General features: G+C 38.9%; 1 protein-coding gene across 2 annotated transcripts in view; it reads left to right on the forward strand.

Annotated features, from left to right (window-relative positions):
- The window catches only part of abch1 (ATP-binding cassette, sub-family H, member 1), a 44,273-nt gene that overhangs the window by 14,934 nt on the left and 14,019 nt on the right, over positions 1 to 15,320 (forward strand). For both annotated transcript variants that reach the window (XM_026944070.3, XM_026944071.3), the window contains exons 5-11: positions 2,154 to 2,261; positions 3,726 to 3,819; positions 10,545 to 10,619; positions 10,793 to 10,973; positions 11,098 to 11,194; positions 11,347 to 11,515; positions 13,793 to 13,893. In XM_026944070.3, coding sequence (XP_026799871.2) covers positions 2,154 to 2,261; positions 3,726 to 3,819; positions 10,545 to 10,619; positions 10,793 to 10,973; positions 11,098 to 11,194; positions 11,347 to 11,515; positions 13,793 to 13,893 — 825 coding nt within the window. The remainder of the gene's footprint in view (positions 1 to 2,153; positions 2,262 to 3,725; positions 3,820 to 10,544; positions 10,620 to 10,792; positions 10,974 to 11,097; positions 11,195 to 11,346; positions 11,516 to 13,792; positions 13,894 to 15,320) is intronic.

The following is a 15,320-nucleotide window of genomic DNA, read 5'->3' on the forward strand; positions in this document are numbered from 1 at the left end:
CCTCTGAGTGTTGAATCATTTCACCTGATTGATACTGAATGAAGCATTTACTATTTGTCTGTCATTATTATGCATTGTTTTGTTCACTTTTTTGTAGTGCTTGTCCAGTGTCTGACATGATGCTGAAACAGAAGTCCTGACTGGGGCTTTCTAATGCACAAATGATTCATAAATGGAAAAGAAAGCCAAAGTTAAACTACACTGCACTATACTTGATTGAACATGCTTCATAGATGAAGACTGTTATCTTTAACCTCTTCTAATTTTAATTTTAACACTAAGCTTAAACATCTAATCCAGTTTATCAGGATCTGTTGCAGTAACAGAGCACCCGAACAAGGTGTGTTCAATTGTGTTCAGAATCTGTGTGTTTAATAATTATTGAAGGACTTCGTGTCTATCTACAGGACTGTTGTTTTTAAAATATTAAAAAGTTATATTTTTCATCTCAAAGCTTTTTCAGTGTATAAGTCAGCAGTTGGAGATCAAACTGTTACTGTAAATCCCTTCTAAACACGTAAAGTACACCATATTTAGAAACAGCAGCCGGGAACAAAGACACATTGTTCTTCACACACCGTTTTTCATACTCTGCTCTCTGAAGCATATAACCATGTGACCTGTTTTGTAAAGTGTTTTAGTCGGGTTTAGTGTTTAATTTATTGTTTTTTCTTTTACTAGAAAATAAAAGTCTGTAATAAATCCAGTTATGAAAATTGATTCAAAATATATCAGAGACAGTTGTTTGGGTTTGCATTTAATAAGCATGTTTATTAAAGACAAGCTGATGCTCATAACCCAGGGGTAAACGCACAGGCAGAGAATGTTATCGAGGGCAAATAATCCACAACTAGGTCAAGCAGGCTGAGAAACAAAGCTCTGAATTGCACAGGGAACAATACTTTCCAAAAACACAGATGAAATCCAAGCTAGTGAAGGGAACAAGCAACAGGTGAGGAGAAATAATAACCAGAGCAACAGGAAAAAGAAAACAGAAAACCACTGAATAGATTAGAAACATGGTGGTGAAATCGGGACAGTGGGTGTGACAGAGTAACATTTAGTGTTCTTAATGTGGTGTTGGATATTTAGTGTTAATTTAGTGTGTTGGGATTGTTGGACAATAAATCCGTCTTTTAATTGTTAATCGGTTGATGATTGGTTGTTTATGGATTACCAATTGGTTGATAATTTGTTGATATTAGGTTGATTGATTGTTTTGTTTAGTTATTTGTTGGAGATTTTATTTTTGGCTGGTAGTTCATTGATAATTAATTGTTTATTTGTTAATCACTAGAATTTATTTTGTTGACGTGTGATCATCAGTTGTTATTTGGTATTTCTTTACAAATGTATTGTTTATTTGGTAATTGGATGATGTGTTTATCTGTGCTGATAATTGTCTGGTAACTCATTGGTTATTTGTTGGCAATTAGTTGATAATTGGTTGAATTTTGGTTGGTAGTTGATAGTTCCTTATTCTTGCTGCTTATTATTGGTGGTTTGTTGGTTTTTGGAGTATTTGCGGTTAGTAAAGTATTGACAGTTCTTTGATTCTTTGTTTAATTTATCAATTGACTCAGTTATTTATGTTGTTTTTAGTTGATATTTGGTTTATAAATGAATGCGTGGTTGGTAAATATTTTTGTTTATTGATAATTGTTATGTTTTGTTATTAATTCTTAGGTTGGTGTATATTTATTGGGTAAATTGTGAACAATTGTCAGGTCCGGCAGGGATTGTAGGTGGGGGGAGTGAATGACCAGCGCTCTCTCCCACCCTCAATATCACGACTGAGGTGAGACCCTTGAGCAAGGCACCGAACCCCCAACTGCGCCCCGGGCGCTGCAGCAAAAAAGGCTGCCCACTGCTCCGGGTGTGTGTTCACGGTGTGTGTGTGTTCACTGCTGTGTGTGTGCACTTGGATGGGTTAAATGCAGAGCACAAATTCCGAGTATGGGTCACCATACTTGGCCACAAGTCACTTCACTTCACTTCACTTTATTGTCTAAAGAATTGACTGATTATGTTTTTGTTGTTTATTTGTTGGTAATTGTTGATTTCTGCTGAATTTTTGGATGATAAAATGTTATTATCGATTGGTAATTGGTTGCTTATTAGTTATTAACCGGTTGTATTTTGGTGATTTGCAGTGGGGGTCAGCGACGCCGTGTTTCTCTCGGTGCTGCTCTTCTTCAGAACCCTCACCTCCTCATCCTCGACGAGCCCACAGTAGGAGTGGATCCTGTTCTACGAGCCAAGTACGTACTTCTTTATTCGTCCGTCTCTCTCAGCTCTGTGTCTCAGCTTCCCTATTCTTACCCTCGCTAAGTGTGTGAATGTTGCATTACATTCTATATCAATAACACAGAGAATTGTACACCACTTCTGCTTCTCTCTTCTGCTAAATCCATTTAAAGCCTGATCTGCATTCCCATTTCTGAAAACAGCTGTTACTCTGATTTAGAGCTATAATATGCAATAACAAAGACACAGTGGGTTTGTTTTTACCACTGAACTCCACTATTGTTCTCCTTCAGTTTCAGTTTCTTTATTATTAGCTCAAACAATTCTTAAATCAGGATTCTAAATTTCAGCAAACCAAAATACTCACCCACACACACATACTGGTTTGCATGCTTTTGCGTAATCAGTCAAGTAGCTTTTACAATCCTTGCATTAATCCTCTCTGGTCCTGAAACACCAAAATCCCTCACGCCGTCATTCTCACGACCACAAACTCACCAAAACCTAATTTTCTTTAACCCTGTTGTAACACATTATGGTTGCTGAGAACATTTTTGATTTTTTTTCAAATTGGTGAAATCTTGTACACACTAAAACACTTGTTTTAATGTTGTACAATGCATCACAATGTTCAAAACACAATTTTGGCACAAACCAAAAATGGGAATGGAATTTTAAAAACACATCTAAATATCATACAAAGGTTTATAGACTTAATAAAATGCCATAAAATAAGATAATAAAAAACACGCAATAAAGGGTGATAGAAGTACTTTATTAAATAAATGATAATTTAGTAAGAGTGTGTTCTAGTCTCTTTGTGCCTGTACTCCAAACCACATGCTACTGTACGTGTATGTGTTTTTTTGCATGTTTTACAGTATTCAGCAGTCACAGCCAAGCTTTTCCAGTTTAGTGACTACATCCAAAACTGTCAGACTAACTATACTGGATTTTAGACCTACTAAGTAAAATACTCTGTGGTTTATATTATTATATAGGTGCTATTGTTGAATGATCTGTTCCTGTATTTTATTCAGGCAGAGTTCTAATATGTTATCTTATTCAGGACAGAGGGGTTTGCAATTTGTGGTGTTTTTTTGGTAACATCTGCAAGCTGCAGTTATTAACTTCAAGGGAATGACTGTTTCTAGCTGCTATAATATAAATTACAACAGGAACTAACTTGTTTCATGGATGTTTCACAGTATTAAATGTAACGATAAAAAATTTAAAAGTATGGCATTAATTAATTAATTAAAAAAAAAAATTATTGCTGTGGCATTGGATGCTGTTAAAGAAAAATAATCAACTTTGAGGTGGTAAGAGTAACTCTGCTTTGTATCAGGCCACATCACGCCACCCTGGTGCTTTATGTCATAGTTATTATTCAGGCCAAAGGAGTAATAAAGGCTATATTTTAGTGCTAACATATGTTATTGTCCACCACCTGAAGCGCACTTGTCTGATATCTACAGAATATGGCAGCACCTGGTGGAGATTGTGAAAGGAGGACAGGTGTCCGTCATCATCACTACACACTACATAGAGGAGGCCAGACAAGCCAACATGGTGAGTTATACACACTCTTGGTCAATTAATCAAATAACATCTTATACAGGTGAGTGTGAGCCCAAAGCTGTCACAGTGTAACAGTAAGTGTGATTAAATGCACTCCATTGGTGCCATATTAGACTAATAACTGCTGTTGGAAGATGTTTGATTCCTGAAATTTTGGAGTTCAATTCCACATGATACTTTTCCAGACTGCATGATGAACTTGATGAACTTTTGGTCCATGTCTAATTGAAACAGCACTAACATTACAGCCTCCTGTCTCCTGTCAGATCTTCAGATTTCTTAGTGTGATTTATGGACTTAACCTCGACCTGCCTGCTGTCTTAAGTAGGACAGTTTACTATCTTAGCCTGGCTACACAAACTTGGCCTGACTAAAACCTGTCGTTCAGGGCTGCAAATTAGGTGACTGAAGTTCACGATATGGAGATAGTTAGGTGGGGAAAGTTCTCTCTATTATGCAAGTGTTTTAATTCTGAACAGTCCATTCAGATTAATAAAATTGTCTGTGTACAGTTCCCGCCTTCGACGTTTCTAGATTTTTCTTGAGTAGAAGTGTAGGGGTAAGAGTTTCTCAATAGTGTCTAGACCATTTCTTCTAAAATAAGTCCTTTCCTTTAAGCCTTTAAGCCTAAAAAAATCAGGGGATAGAAAATAGGGACTGATAACAATTTTTGCTCTCATCAGTTTTGGGCAAGCTTCACCCCTTGTTTGTTTGTATCTCATGCAACTCTACAAGCAGCATAATTAACACCAATGCATACAATTTCAGTGCTAATTCCTCCCTAGTCCACTCTGAATACATCCCTTAAATCACTGGATTGACGCGCTTGCAACATTTTTCAACACTTTCTGCAATGACGCATATATGATAATAGACACCGGACATGTCAGCATACAAAACAAAACGTAAACAAGTCGTCTGTTGTAATCCCAGGAATCTGTTTTTGTGTAGAATAAAGCAGGGCTCAGACTGTAGCAGTTTTTCACTAATTGTGTTGCTAAAAAAAAAAGAAGAAAGAAAGGCTGTATGGGTAAACATACAAGTTTGTTACAGAGAAGGCATGTCACATTGTAGCTGAATCAGACTGTGCTGGAGTGTAAACAGGGTTAAAAAAATAGTACTATAAACTGACACTTGATTTTTACACAACATGGAAAAATTTGGTACATTGTGTATTTTTTAGACAATCTAAGAACAGAGCTAGTCAGTTACTGTGCATGTAAAAATGGCTAGCATGAAAATCTGAATGCTAAGTAATATTAATTTGTTTTTATTGTACATCTAATCAAACCCACAACAGGTTTGCACTGCAGAGTTGTGTTCTTCTGTGACTCAGAATCAAACACATCTGAAGTTTTTTTCCAGACACCTCTTATTATGAGAATTTTATATTCACAGTAGAAAAAACGAAGGGAATGATATAAGCAATAGTCTTAGCACAATTAGTGTTAATAAAAAAAATACAGTGATGAAAACAGATTTCTTGAATAAATGATTTAATGGTTTAGCGAGCGTGTGCTCTAGTCTCTCCATGCTTTAAGCATGCTTGTGTACAAAAAGTGCTATATGAGGTACGTAATCTTTAGCAAATGTTTTTTTGCTACCTGGCTGAGTATATAAGCTTCTCCAGTTTTGTTGCTATAACCAAAATTTCATGCATCTGTATTAAATGCTTTGTTGAAATAGCTACACTTCCTGATAGTTTATACCTAATAAGTAAAACTCTGTTTTACTGCACAGTTGTGAATGTAGCCCATGAGTAATGTGTGTCTTCAGAATATTCACATAACAGTAGTTGATAGAATAATACACAATTCATTTTTTTTCTTTGGATAAGTTGATGATTTGAACACACTTTCTGTGCAAATTATAATATTAATAACGTGACAAATTTTAACGACATCCTAACATTTATTATTTTCTCTGAGATTGGTTCCCTGTATTGTGTATGAACACTGTGATATTTATTTGGTAGCATCAAGAATGTCTGAAAGTCCTTTTGAACAAGATCTAATGATTTACAGCGATAGCAAAGTGAAACAGACAGGGCTAGGCAGTTTAACTTTATGCAAACTGAGAAGCGAACAGCACCTCAGAGCTGCTGACATGCAGTAAATTCATCTGTCTTTATATAGTTTCAGTCTGACTAGGACTGAGTAGAAAGCTGCTAACGGTCTTCCCCTTTCTTTTTCCTCTCTTCTTCCTTATTGCCTCATCTTAACTCCAATTTTTAGACTTCTGTCATTTCTACACTTCAGGCTACTGTAATCCAGTGAAACGCCTTGGATTTGCACCACACAAAACATGTAACACTTAAGAAAGGATCAGAATCAGAATCAGAAAGAGCTTTTATTGCCAAGTGAAGTGTGCTCATACACACAAGGATTTTGACTTGGTATGAAGCTTCCAGAAAACACATACCGATAAGACAGTGAGACATATATAGACAGTGAGACAATAAAAATTACAAATAATAATAATATGAGAAATACACACACACACACATACACACATACACATATATATATATATATATATATACACTATATTACCAAAAGTATTCGGTCACCTGCCTTGACTCACATATGAACTTAAGTGCCATGCCATTCCTAACCCATAGGGTTCAATATGATGTCGGTCCACCTTTTGCAGCTATTACAGCTTCAACTCTTCTGGGAAGGCTGTCCACAAGGTTGAGGAGTGTGTTTATAGGAATTTTTGACCATTCTTCCAAAAGCGCATTGGTGAGGTCACACACTGATGTTGGTCGAGAAGGCCTGGCTCTCAGTCTCTGCTCTAATTCATCCCAAAGGTGTTCTATCGGGTTCAGGTCAGGACTCTGTGCAGGCCAGTCAAGTTCCTCCACACCAGATTCTGTCATCTATGTCTTTATGGACCTTGCTTTGTGCACTGGTGCACAGTCATGTTGGAAGAGGAAGGGGCCCGCTCCAAACTGTTCCCACAAGGTTGGGAGCATGGAATTGTCCAAAATGTTTTGGTATCCTGAAGCATTCAAAGTTCCTTTCACTGGAACTAAGGGGCCAAGCCCAACTCCTGAAAAGCAACCCCACACCATAATTCCTCCTCCACCAAATTTCACACTCGGCACAATGCAGTCCGAAATGTACCGTTCTCCTGGCAACCTCCAAACCCAGACTCGTCCATCAGATTGCCAGATGGAAAAGCGTGATTCATCACTCCAGAGAACGCGTCTCCACTGCTCTAGAGTCCAGTGGCGGCGTGCTTTACACCACTGCATCCGACGCTTTGCATTGCACTTGGTGATGTGTGGCTTGGATGTGGCTGCTCGGCCATGGAAACCCATTCCATGAAGCTCTCTGCATACTGTACTTGGGCTAATCTGAAGGTCACATGAAGTTTGGAGCTCTGTAGCAATTGACTGTGAAGAAAGTCGACGACCTCTTTGCACTATGCGCTTCAGCATCCGCTGACCCCTCTCCGTCAGTTTACGTGGCCTTCCACTTCGTGGCTGAGTTGCTGTTGTTCCCAAACTCTTCCATTTTGTTATGATAAAGCTGACAGTTGACTGTAGAATATTTAGGAGCGAGGAAATTTCACGACTGGATTTGTTGCACAGGTGGCATCCTATGACAGTTCCACGCTGGAATTCACTGAGCTCCTGAGAGCGGCCCATTCTTTCACAAATGTTTGTAAAAACAGTCTGCATGCCTAAGTGCTTGATTTTATACACCTGTGGCCAGGCCAAGTGATTAGGACACCTGATTCTGATCATTTGGATGGGTGACCGAATACTTTTGGTAATATAGTGTGTATATATATATATATATATATATATATATATATATAATGTGTGTGTGTGTGTGACACACACACACACATATATATATATATATATATATATATATATATATATATATATATATATATATATATATATATATACACTGTACAGTAGACACAATAGGCTTAAACGGAATAGTCAGATGTACAGATGTGATAAAGGATAAAGATCATGGCGTCTGAAGTTCTAAACGAGATCTGTAATAATTGTGTTAATTTTGTTTTTGTGACATGAGAGGTTTCACAGACACTCATAAACCTGTAGATGTTTATGATCTACGTGAAAGATCAGTGTTGTCTAGTTTTTCCACACTGTCAAGTATTACCCCGCGTTTCTTTTTTAATCATAACACAATAACTTTGCACTGAGATGATGGATGCCTTGAAGGGAAAAATACCCCTTTTAACTGTTCTTTGCCTAAATGCTGGCACTTAAAGCAGCAGTGACACAAAGTCACAGCATGTACCTCTTCTTCTGACGACTACATGTGTCTTCACACGTGATGTGCACACTTTTCTTTATGACCCACAGCTTATATTTGTATCTTATGGAGAAACCTGTCCCTACATAACACACAAGCACACACCTAAACACATGGGATGTAGACAGTACAGAACTGTCTGCTGAGCTGAAGTCTTTGTGGGAGCACAGAAACATTAATATTATTCCACTTGTGGGAAAGGGCAGACACTTGTTTTGTGTATGTAGTCAGTGATTTGCACTAAATGTTTAAATCCATTATAGTTCTTTAATGTTCTAAGAATACCATCAAGCTAAAACCCTGTTAGGGAGAAGTAAGTACAATAAGAAAAACAATTTTTTTGACATTAGTGATCATTTAAGAAGTAGGTCTTGAGTCTTCATTTGAAGACAGACAGTGACTCAGATGTTTGGACCCTCAGGGGAAGTTGATTCCATCACCTGGTTACCAGAACAGTTGTATCTGAAGTGATGGTGGGTCAAGTCAAGGCATGCTCCACTTTCAGAAATCAAGGTACCAATCTGTTTCTTTCCCTTTAGTGTGTATCTTGTACCTTGAATTAGCTTTTAGAGTAAAGGTAATCAGTGGTCCTTAATGTACAATTTTTACCCTAAATTGTTTTTAAAGGTATAAAGATATGCAATAAAGGTACAAAAGATGTACCCTTGATGGTACCTCCCCAGCAACAAAGGCAAATTACAGTTTGGTACCTTTACTTCTGAGATTGTAGAGGCACTAAGGGAGCATGGTGCAGAGCAGAGTTTGATAAGTGTCTTCAGGTAGGTGTACGTCCATTTTTGGCTTTGTAGGTAAGTATCAGTGAGTTAAATCTGATGCAGCAGATGCAGGAAGCCAGGGGAGGGAATGCAGCAGTGGGGTGATATGGGAGAACTTCAGGAGATTGAAAGCAAGTCATGCGTAGGTCAGATGGTACACAGGGGCAGACCTGCCATGAGCAAGAGGCAGTAGTCTAATCTTGAGGTGACAAAGGACTGAACAAGTACCTGAGTGGCCTCTGTGGATAGAAATGGACCGATCAGCCTGATTTCTCTTGAGTCAGGATAGCAATATGAGGAGACAAGGATACATGATGTTCCAGAACTACCCCAAGGTTGTGTGCATTGCCTGATCGCGATCCAAGGGTTTTCCAAGGAGGTCTTGACATGGGGATGCATCTGCTGGGATGTACAGCAGTTCAGTCTTGCTGGATTTAATTTCAGTTGGTGAGCCGCCATCCACGATAAGATACCTGCCAGAAATACTGAGATCTGTGTAGTGTATAGGAAGAGATGGAGAGGAAGAGTTGAGTGTCATCAGCATAGCAGGAATATGCTAACTATGCTAGAGTAAACCCATGTGAGGACATGAACTCACTAAGAGATTCAGCATAGAGAGAGAATTGAAAAGGATTAAACACAGAGCCTTGTGGAACACCAGTTTAAAGCCTAGATGGAGCAGATGTGGACCCCCTCCATGTCACCTGATGTGAAATATTAAGCTGCCTGGTGGCGTTTTAATGAATTAGGAAGAAATGTAATATATGACACCTGGTTATTTCATTCAAGGAAAGCTAATGAAAGTAGAAACTTGGAAGTATGAACATTAGAAAGCACAGAAACGAAAATTTAAAATAAAATCATAATTTGCTTTTTAAAAAAAACTGCAGCTAAAATACCAGTCTTGATTGTTTTTTTTTTTTTTGTCATTGTTGTTTTGTTTTGTTTTTATCAGAAATGTGATCTACAAAAAAGTGATTACAAAAAAATGCTCTGTAACTTTTTTTTTTATATATATTTTTTTTTTGGAGGCTCTTGAGTGATCCAACAGAAAATCCCGATGATGCATCCGTAGCCGTCAGTCTAAAACTGGCTGTGTCCTCTGGGTGGGAGGGATAGCACTCCTTCCCCTGTCAATCAGAGTGGCACTAGCCAATCATGAGCCTCTGTGAGCTTATGTATGTGGAAGATGGTAGATAGCACTTTCCTTTGAGTGCGTTCGGCTGCCCTGTTACGTTGCCATGATGGTGGCAGCTTTTAGGTGTTTCCTCAAGAGAAAACACATCCTGGCCTTCACCATCCCCAGTTGTTAGCGATCATGTGATAGGTAATGAGCAAATGGGAGAAAATGGAGTGAAAATCAAAAAAAAAATTCTACTGTCACACTGATGTTATAGGCATAAAATTGGCAAAATCTATATAAAAATGTCGAATTATTGCACACTTACATATACATACTGTATATACATTCTATTTAAGACTTTGCTTCATTGTGAAGGAGATTTATGGCGTGATTTACAATTCGTAACGCTTGTGCTGTTACTAACTGTTACTAATGTTATTCCATCTGTGCTATGTGTCTTTAAAATCCCACTGCGCTCTGATGTTGCTAATGATGGTGTTAAATCATGCTTAGGTGGGGTTAATGAGGAACGGGAGGCTGCTGGCTGAAGCCAAACCAGATGCGATCATGAAGCAGCACAATGCAGCCGTGAGTTCGTCCTCATAAACACACACATACACACACACTACACAGGTCTTCATTTAGAATATATACATTAGGCAAAGTAGACAAAAGATAGAGAAAGTGTAAATACAGTATATCATAAATATTTTGCATATTTAAAGTCTGTGTGTGTGTGTGTTTGTGCAAATGCACAACAGACCCTGGAGAGTGCTTTTCTACAGCTTTGTGAGAACTCGGACCAAGTGGGGTCCCAGGACAGTTCTCAGGGTCCGGTGCGCAGTAACAGTCGGTCTCCAGACAGCCTGAAGGACGAGTGCAGGGAGCCCATTTTGGGGAAGGATATATCAACGTCATCATCAGACATCCCCAAACTTAAAGGTGTTTAAAAAAAACACTGAAAAACTAGCATCATTTAGACATCACACTGTGCTGTTGAGTGTATGTGTGTGTTTATGTGTGTATTTGCATGTATATGTATGTGTGCGTGTGTTTGTGTGTACAGTGGACTGGAAGGCGAGAGCATGGCATGTCATTCCGAAATGGCGAAATATCGCAGCATTGACGATCAAGACAATGGTGCGAATGAGGAGAAATCCAGGGTAAATATTGCATTTTAAATATTAATTATTTATGTAATTATTAAATTGTACTGTTTTTGTGATTAGGAAAAATTCAACCAACAAATATTTTATTGTATTTTAAAGTATTCACATCTCTCTAAGCCAGTTTCTGTCTTTATCTCTGCATGCAGTTCACTGTGTTTTCAGTTCCTGTTGCCCGTGATTCAGATCTGTCTGATGTGTTTGTGTATCGGCGGTGATCCGAAGGGCATCAAGGTGGCTGTGGTCAATAACGAAACCAGCTCGAGCGCCTACAGCCGCTCTCTCCTCTCTTTCCTCGACAACACCAGCATCTACCAGGTACCAACAGCTGGTTCGATACATCACACCTCAACATGAATCATAATAACACTGGTTTAGGAAATTTGGTATCAGTTCTATGCTAATTAGATAATACTAAAATAGGTTATTATTTAAATTAATGATAACTGATCACAGTGAATAGTTAGCTATGCATGCTAATAACTAACTATATAATTATTAACTGTGTTTGTCCAACCATCTATCCATTATCCATAAAGCATCTAGGGTGGATGGATGGATGGATGGGTGGATGGATTGATGGATGGACAGAGAAATAATAATGCTATAGTTATTTAGTATGTGTAGTAAACTATTTACTGTAATTAGATCTGTCTGTCTTTCCATGTAACAATCCATCCATCCTAACTTCTATATAGCAACTATATAACATACATAGATAGATAGATATTTATAACTTTATACAGCCTCCAGATCTCTCACTCTCATTTCCTCTGTCAGTAGAGGAAGCGTACGGAGTTTCACTTCAGTCTGGCAAACAGCATGAACAGGTGTCATAGCACAGCGATTATCAAACCGAAGTTCTGTCGACAGCCTGGTGAGAAAGGCTGAGCTTTCAGGAACTGAGAAGTGGAACCTCTAAGAAAGCCTACCTGTTTAAATAAAGAAATGAACTGAGGCTATGTGAGGTCTAAAGGCATTTATGCTTTGTAGCTCAGTTCACAGATATTTCAGTATACTGTTGGTATTGTGTATAATTGCTGTAGATCAGCTGAGGGCACTGTAACAGGCTTTATACACTTTATGGCCTAAGGTTTTTAGACACCTGGTCGTCACACCCATGTGGTTCTTCCCCAAGATGCTGCCACAATGTTGGAAGCACACAGTTTTATAGGATTTCTTTGTATGATTTCTTTACAATTTCCCTTCACTAGAACTAAGTGGCCTAAACCTGTTCCAGCACGACAATGCCCCTGTGCACAAAGCGAGCTCCATGAAGACATGGTTTGTCAAAGTTGGAGTGGACAAACTCGAGTGTCCTGCACAGAGCCCTGACCTCAACCCCACTGAACACCTTTGGGAGGAACTGGAACTCCGACTGCACCCCAGACCTCCTCATCTGACATCAGTGCCTGATCTCACTAATGCCCTTGTGACTGAATGAGCATTAATCCCCACAGTCACGCTCCAATATCTGAAGGAAAGCCTTTCTAGAAGAGTGGCAATTATAATGACAACAAAGGGGGACTACATCTGGAATGCGATGATCAAAAATCACATATTGATGTGATGGCCAGGTGTCTACAAACCTTTGGCCATATAGTATAGTACAAATGAATGGAAGGAAGCAGTGTTTTTTCCCCATTTTCTTCCTAATTAGGTCATCTGCCAATTCCCACCCACCAGCCAGTGCTTCCTCTGAGACATGTGAAGCCAGCCAACTGCATCTTTTCAAACTGCTGCTCATGCTGGGCCCCAGGGCAGCTTAACAATCTGTGAAGATAGTGCTATCTGTCCTCTTCTGCATACATGAGCTCACAGACGTGCACAATTAGCTAGTGTCACTGGGATTGACAGTGGAGAGAGAGTATGCCATCCCTCTCACCCAGAGAGCACGGCCCATTTTGGCTCCCAAGTCTCAAAAATATTTTATTGTAAAGTCAACAACCAATATCACACAACAGGTTATTGACATCTAGGTTTTAATGGTCTGGCATGTTCTCTCAACAGTTGAGCTCTAATCGAATGCGCCTGGCCACAGCGAGTGAATTATAAGAATTATATTAAAGATTAATACCACCCCTTTGATCCAGAGAGCATGGTTAATTCTTCTCTCTAGGATTCCTTGCCACGGATGGCTGTAGCATCATCAGGATTTAGCCTTGAGATCTCGTCATGTTAAGGTGAATGCTTTTCTGTCGTGCCATTCCGAATCCCCTTTAGAAGCCTGCCAAGTGGAGGTTGGAGGAATTATGTGGAATTATTACTGTAACCAGCAGATGAACTGATTAGATTATGAAACTGATCCTGACAGGGACAAGGACACAGCAAGGCCAAATGTCTGAAATAGTTTTCCTTCAATAGCGTCCTTCCTGTTTGAAGTATATTGTAATGGTATTTCTGGCATACAAATGCCAAGTAACAAGAAAGACTAGACTTGTTGGTGGCGGAGACTTCCCCGTTAACACCATTGGCGTCAAGTTCTACTTGTTGTTTGTAACTAATTGTTGTTTGTTTGGCCAGAAGTTGGAAATTGCCTTGGCCTTTCTTTGTTGGAAAATATCAATGTTTCAAATGTTACCCTCATCCCTCCAGGTGAACCTCTCCCATTCTGCTGCTTTTGAAGGCATCCGTAACGGGGAGTATTGGGGTGTCATTGAGTTTGGTGAGAACTTCACCAGCTACCTGACCAGGAGGTGAGGATGTCAAGAAAACTTTTACACGCCATCCAAATCCGAATCTACTTGTCAACAGTGCTCTCGTATAAAAAGGGATAAATCATGTCTAGACATAGCAGGATACTTAGGAATGGATTCATTTCAACTGGTCTTTGCCTGAAATTCTTAAATACAGTAATTATCTGATGTCTGACATTAAGGCCATGTTTGACATAAACACTAGCATTAATATTTATGAATGGAATCCTCCAGACATCAATTAGCATTGCACAAATAAAACAGTAGCAGTTGCTCAGTGTGTAAAGGTCTGTACTAGTCAGCGGTTATGAAATCAAATCCAAGGACTGTGGAAAAAAACACTGGCTCAGACGCCCAGCTCTGGGCTTGGCGCGGATTGTTAAGTCACTCTGGATAAAAGCATCAGCCCAATACGCACACGTAATCGAAATGTCAAATCTTTCAAGAGTTTTCATTCTTCAAGGGCCTTGTTGGCGTTTATGGTCCAACAGTTACAAATAAATTGCCATGGACGTTTGAAAATACATAATACCTGACATTTACCTGCTGTTACCTCACAGTTTACCTGCGCAAGGTGTTTTGCTAACGCTCTAAAAATACTTGAACAGTCACACAAAAAGACTCAGGTGATGATAACTGTAGCATAGAGGAGAGAGAGAATGAGAGAGAGAGGGGGGGAATGGTAGGGAGAGGCTGCATAACTTTTTGTCTGAATCAGTGTGTGAGAGAGGAAAAGCAGGTCAGTCTTGTCTCTCTGTCTTTCTCTGTCTCTCTCTCTCTCTTTCTCCATGTCTGTCGTTCTTTTTCTCACAACACATCCTGGAGAAAGACCACTCAAATTCCACTTTACAACTCAAGAATGTGTGCAGGTGTATTGTAAATCCCTTAAAAAATGTGCGTCATGTTTGGTGTCTGAAGTTTATTTTTCTGCTTTATTTTTCCACTGAAACCACAAGGCTAACAAGAAAGGGTAGCTAAACCGTTTCAAGGAAAACTCATATGTTAGAAGTGATTCAGAAGTTAAACTAGATTTACTTTTTCATTTGTATGTACAAACAATCAGCTTCATTTATCAAACTGTATAGGAACTAATTTATTTATAAACTTATAAAATGGGGTATTTATAAAAATACGGTGAAGTAGCCTACAAGAGCTCCTTGTGTGATATACGGATTACACCGTCAAACATGCGTGAATTTAATGATGTTGTGAAACCCAGTCGTTTCATAATAATGACTTGAAAGAAAGCGATCCAACACAAACCTTTAAGTTAAGAGAAATAAGACTAGGACAAAAGTAATGGCACCCAATAAAAAGAGGAAGTGTAAAAGTGTGTCTGTGGTAGTTGACGCTCTGCAATGGCTGAGCTGCATTACTGAAACATTTAACAAACGCTGCACTCAGGAACCGCTCTTTCGTCATTTTAT

This window comes from Pangasianodon hypophthalmus, chromosome 10 (assembly GCF_027358585.1).
Source record: "Pangasianodon hypophthalmus isolate fPanHyp1 chromosome 10, fPanHyp1.pri, whole genome shotgun sequence".
Classification (NCBI taxonomy): Eukaryota; Metazoa; Chordata; class Actinopteri; order Siluriformes; family Pangasiidae; genus Pangasianodon; species Pangasianodon hypophthalmus.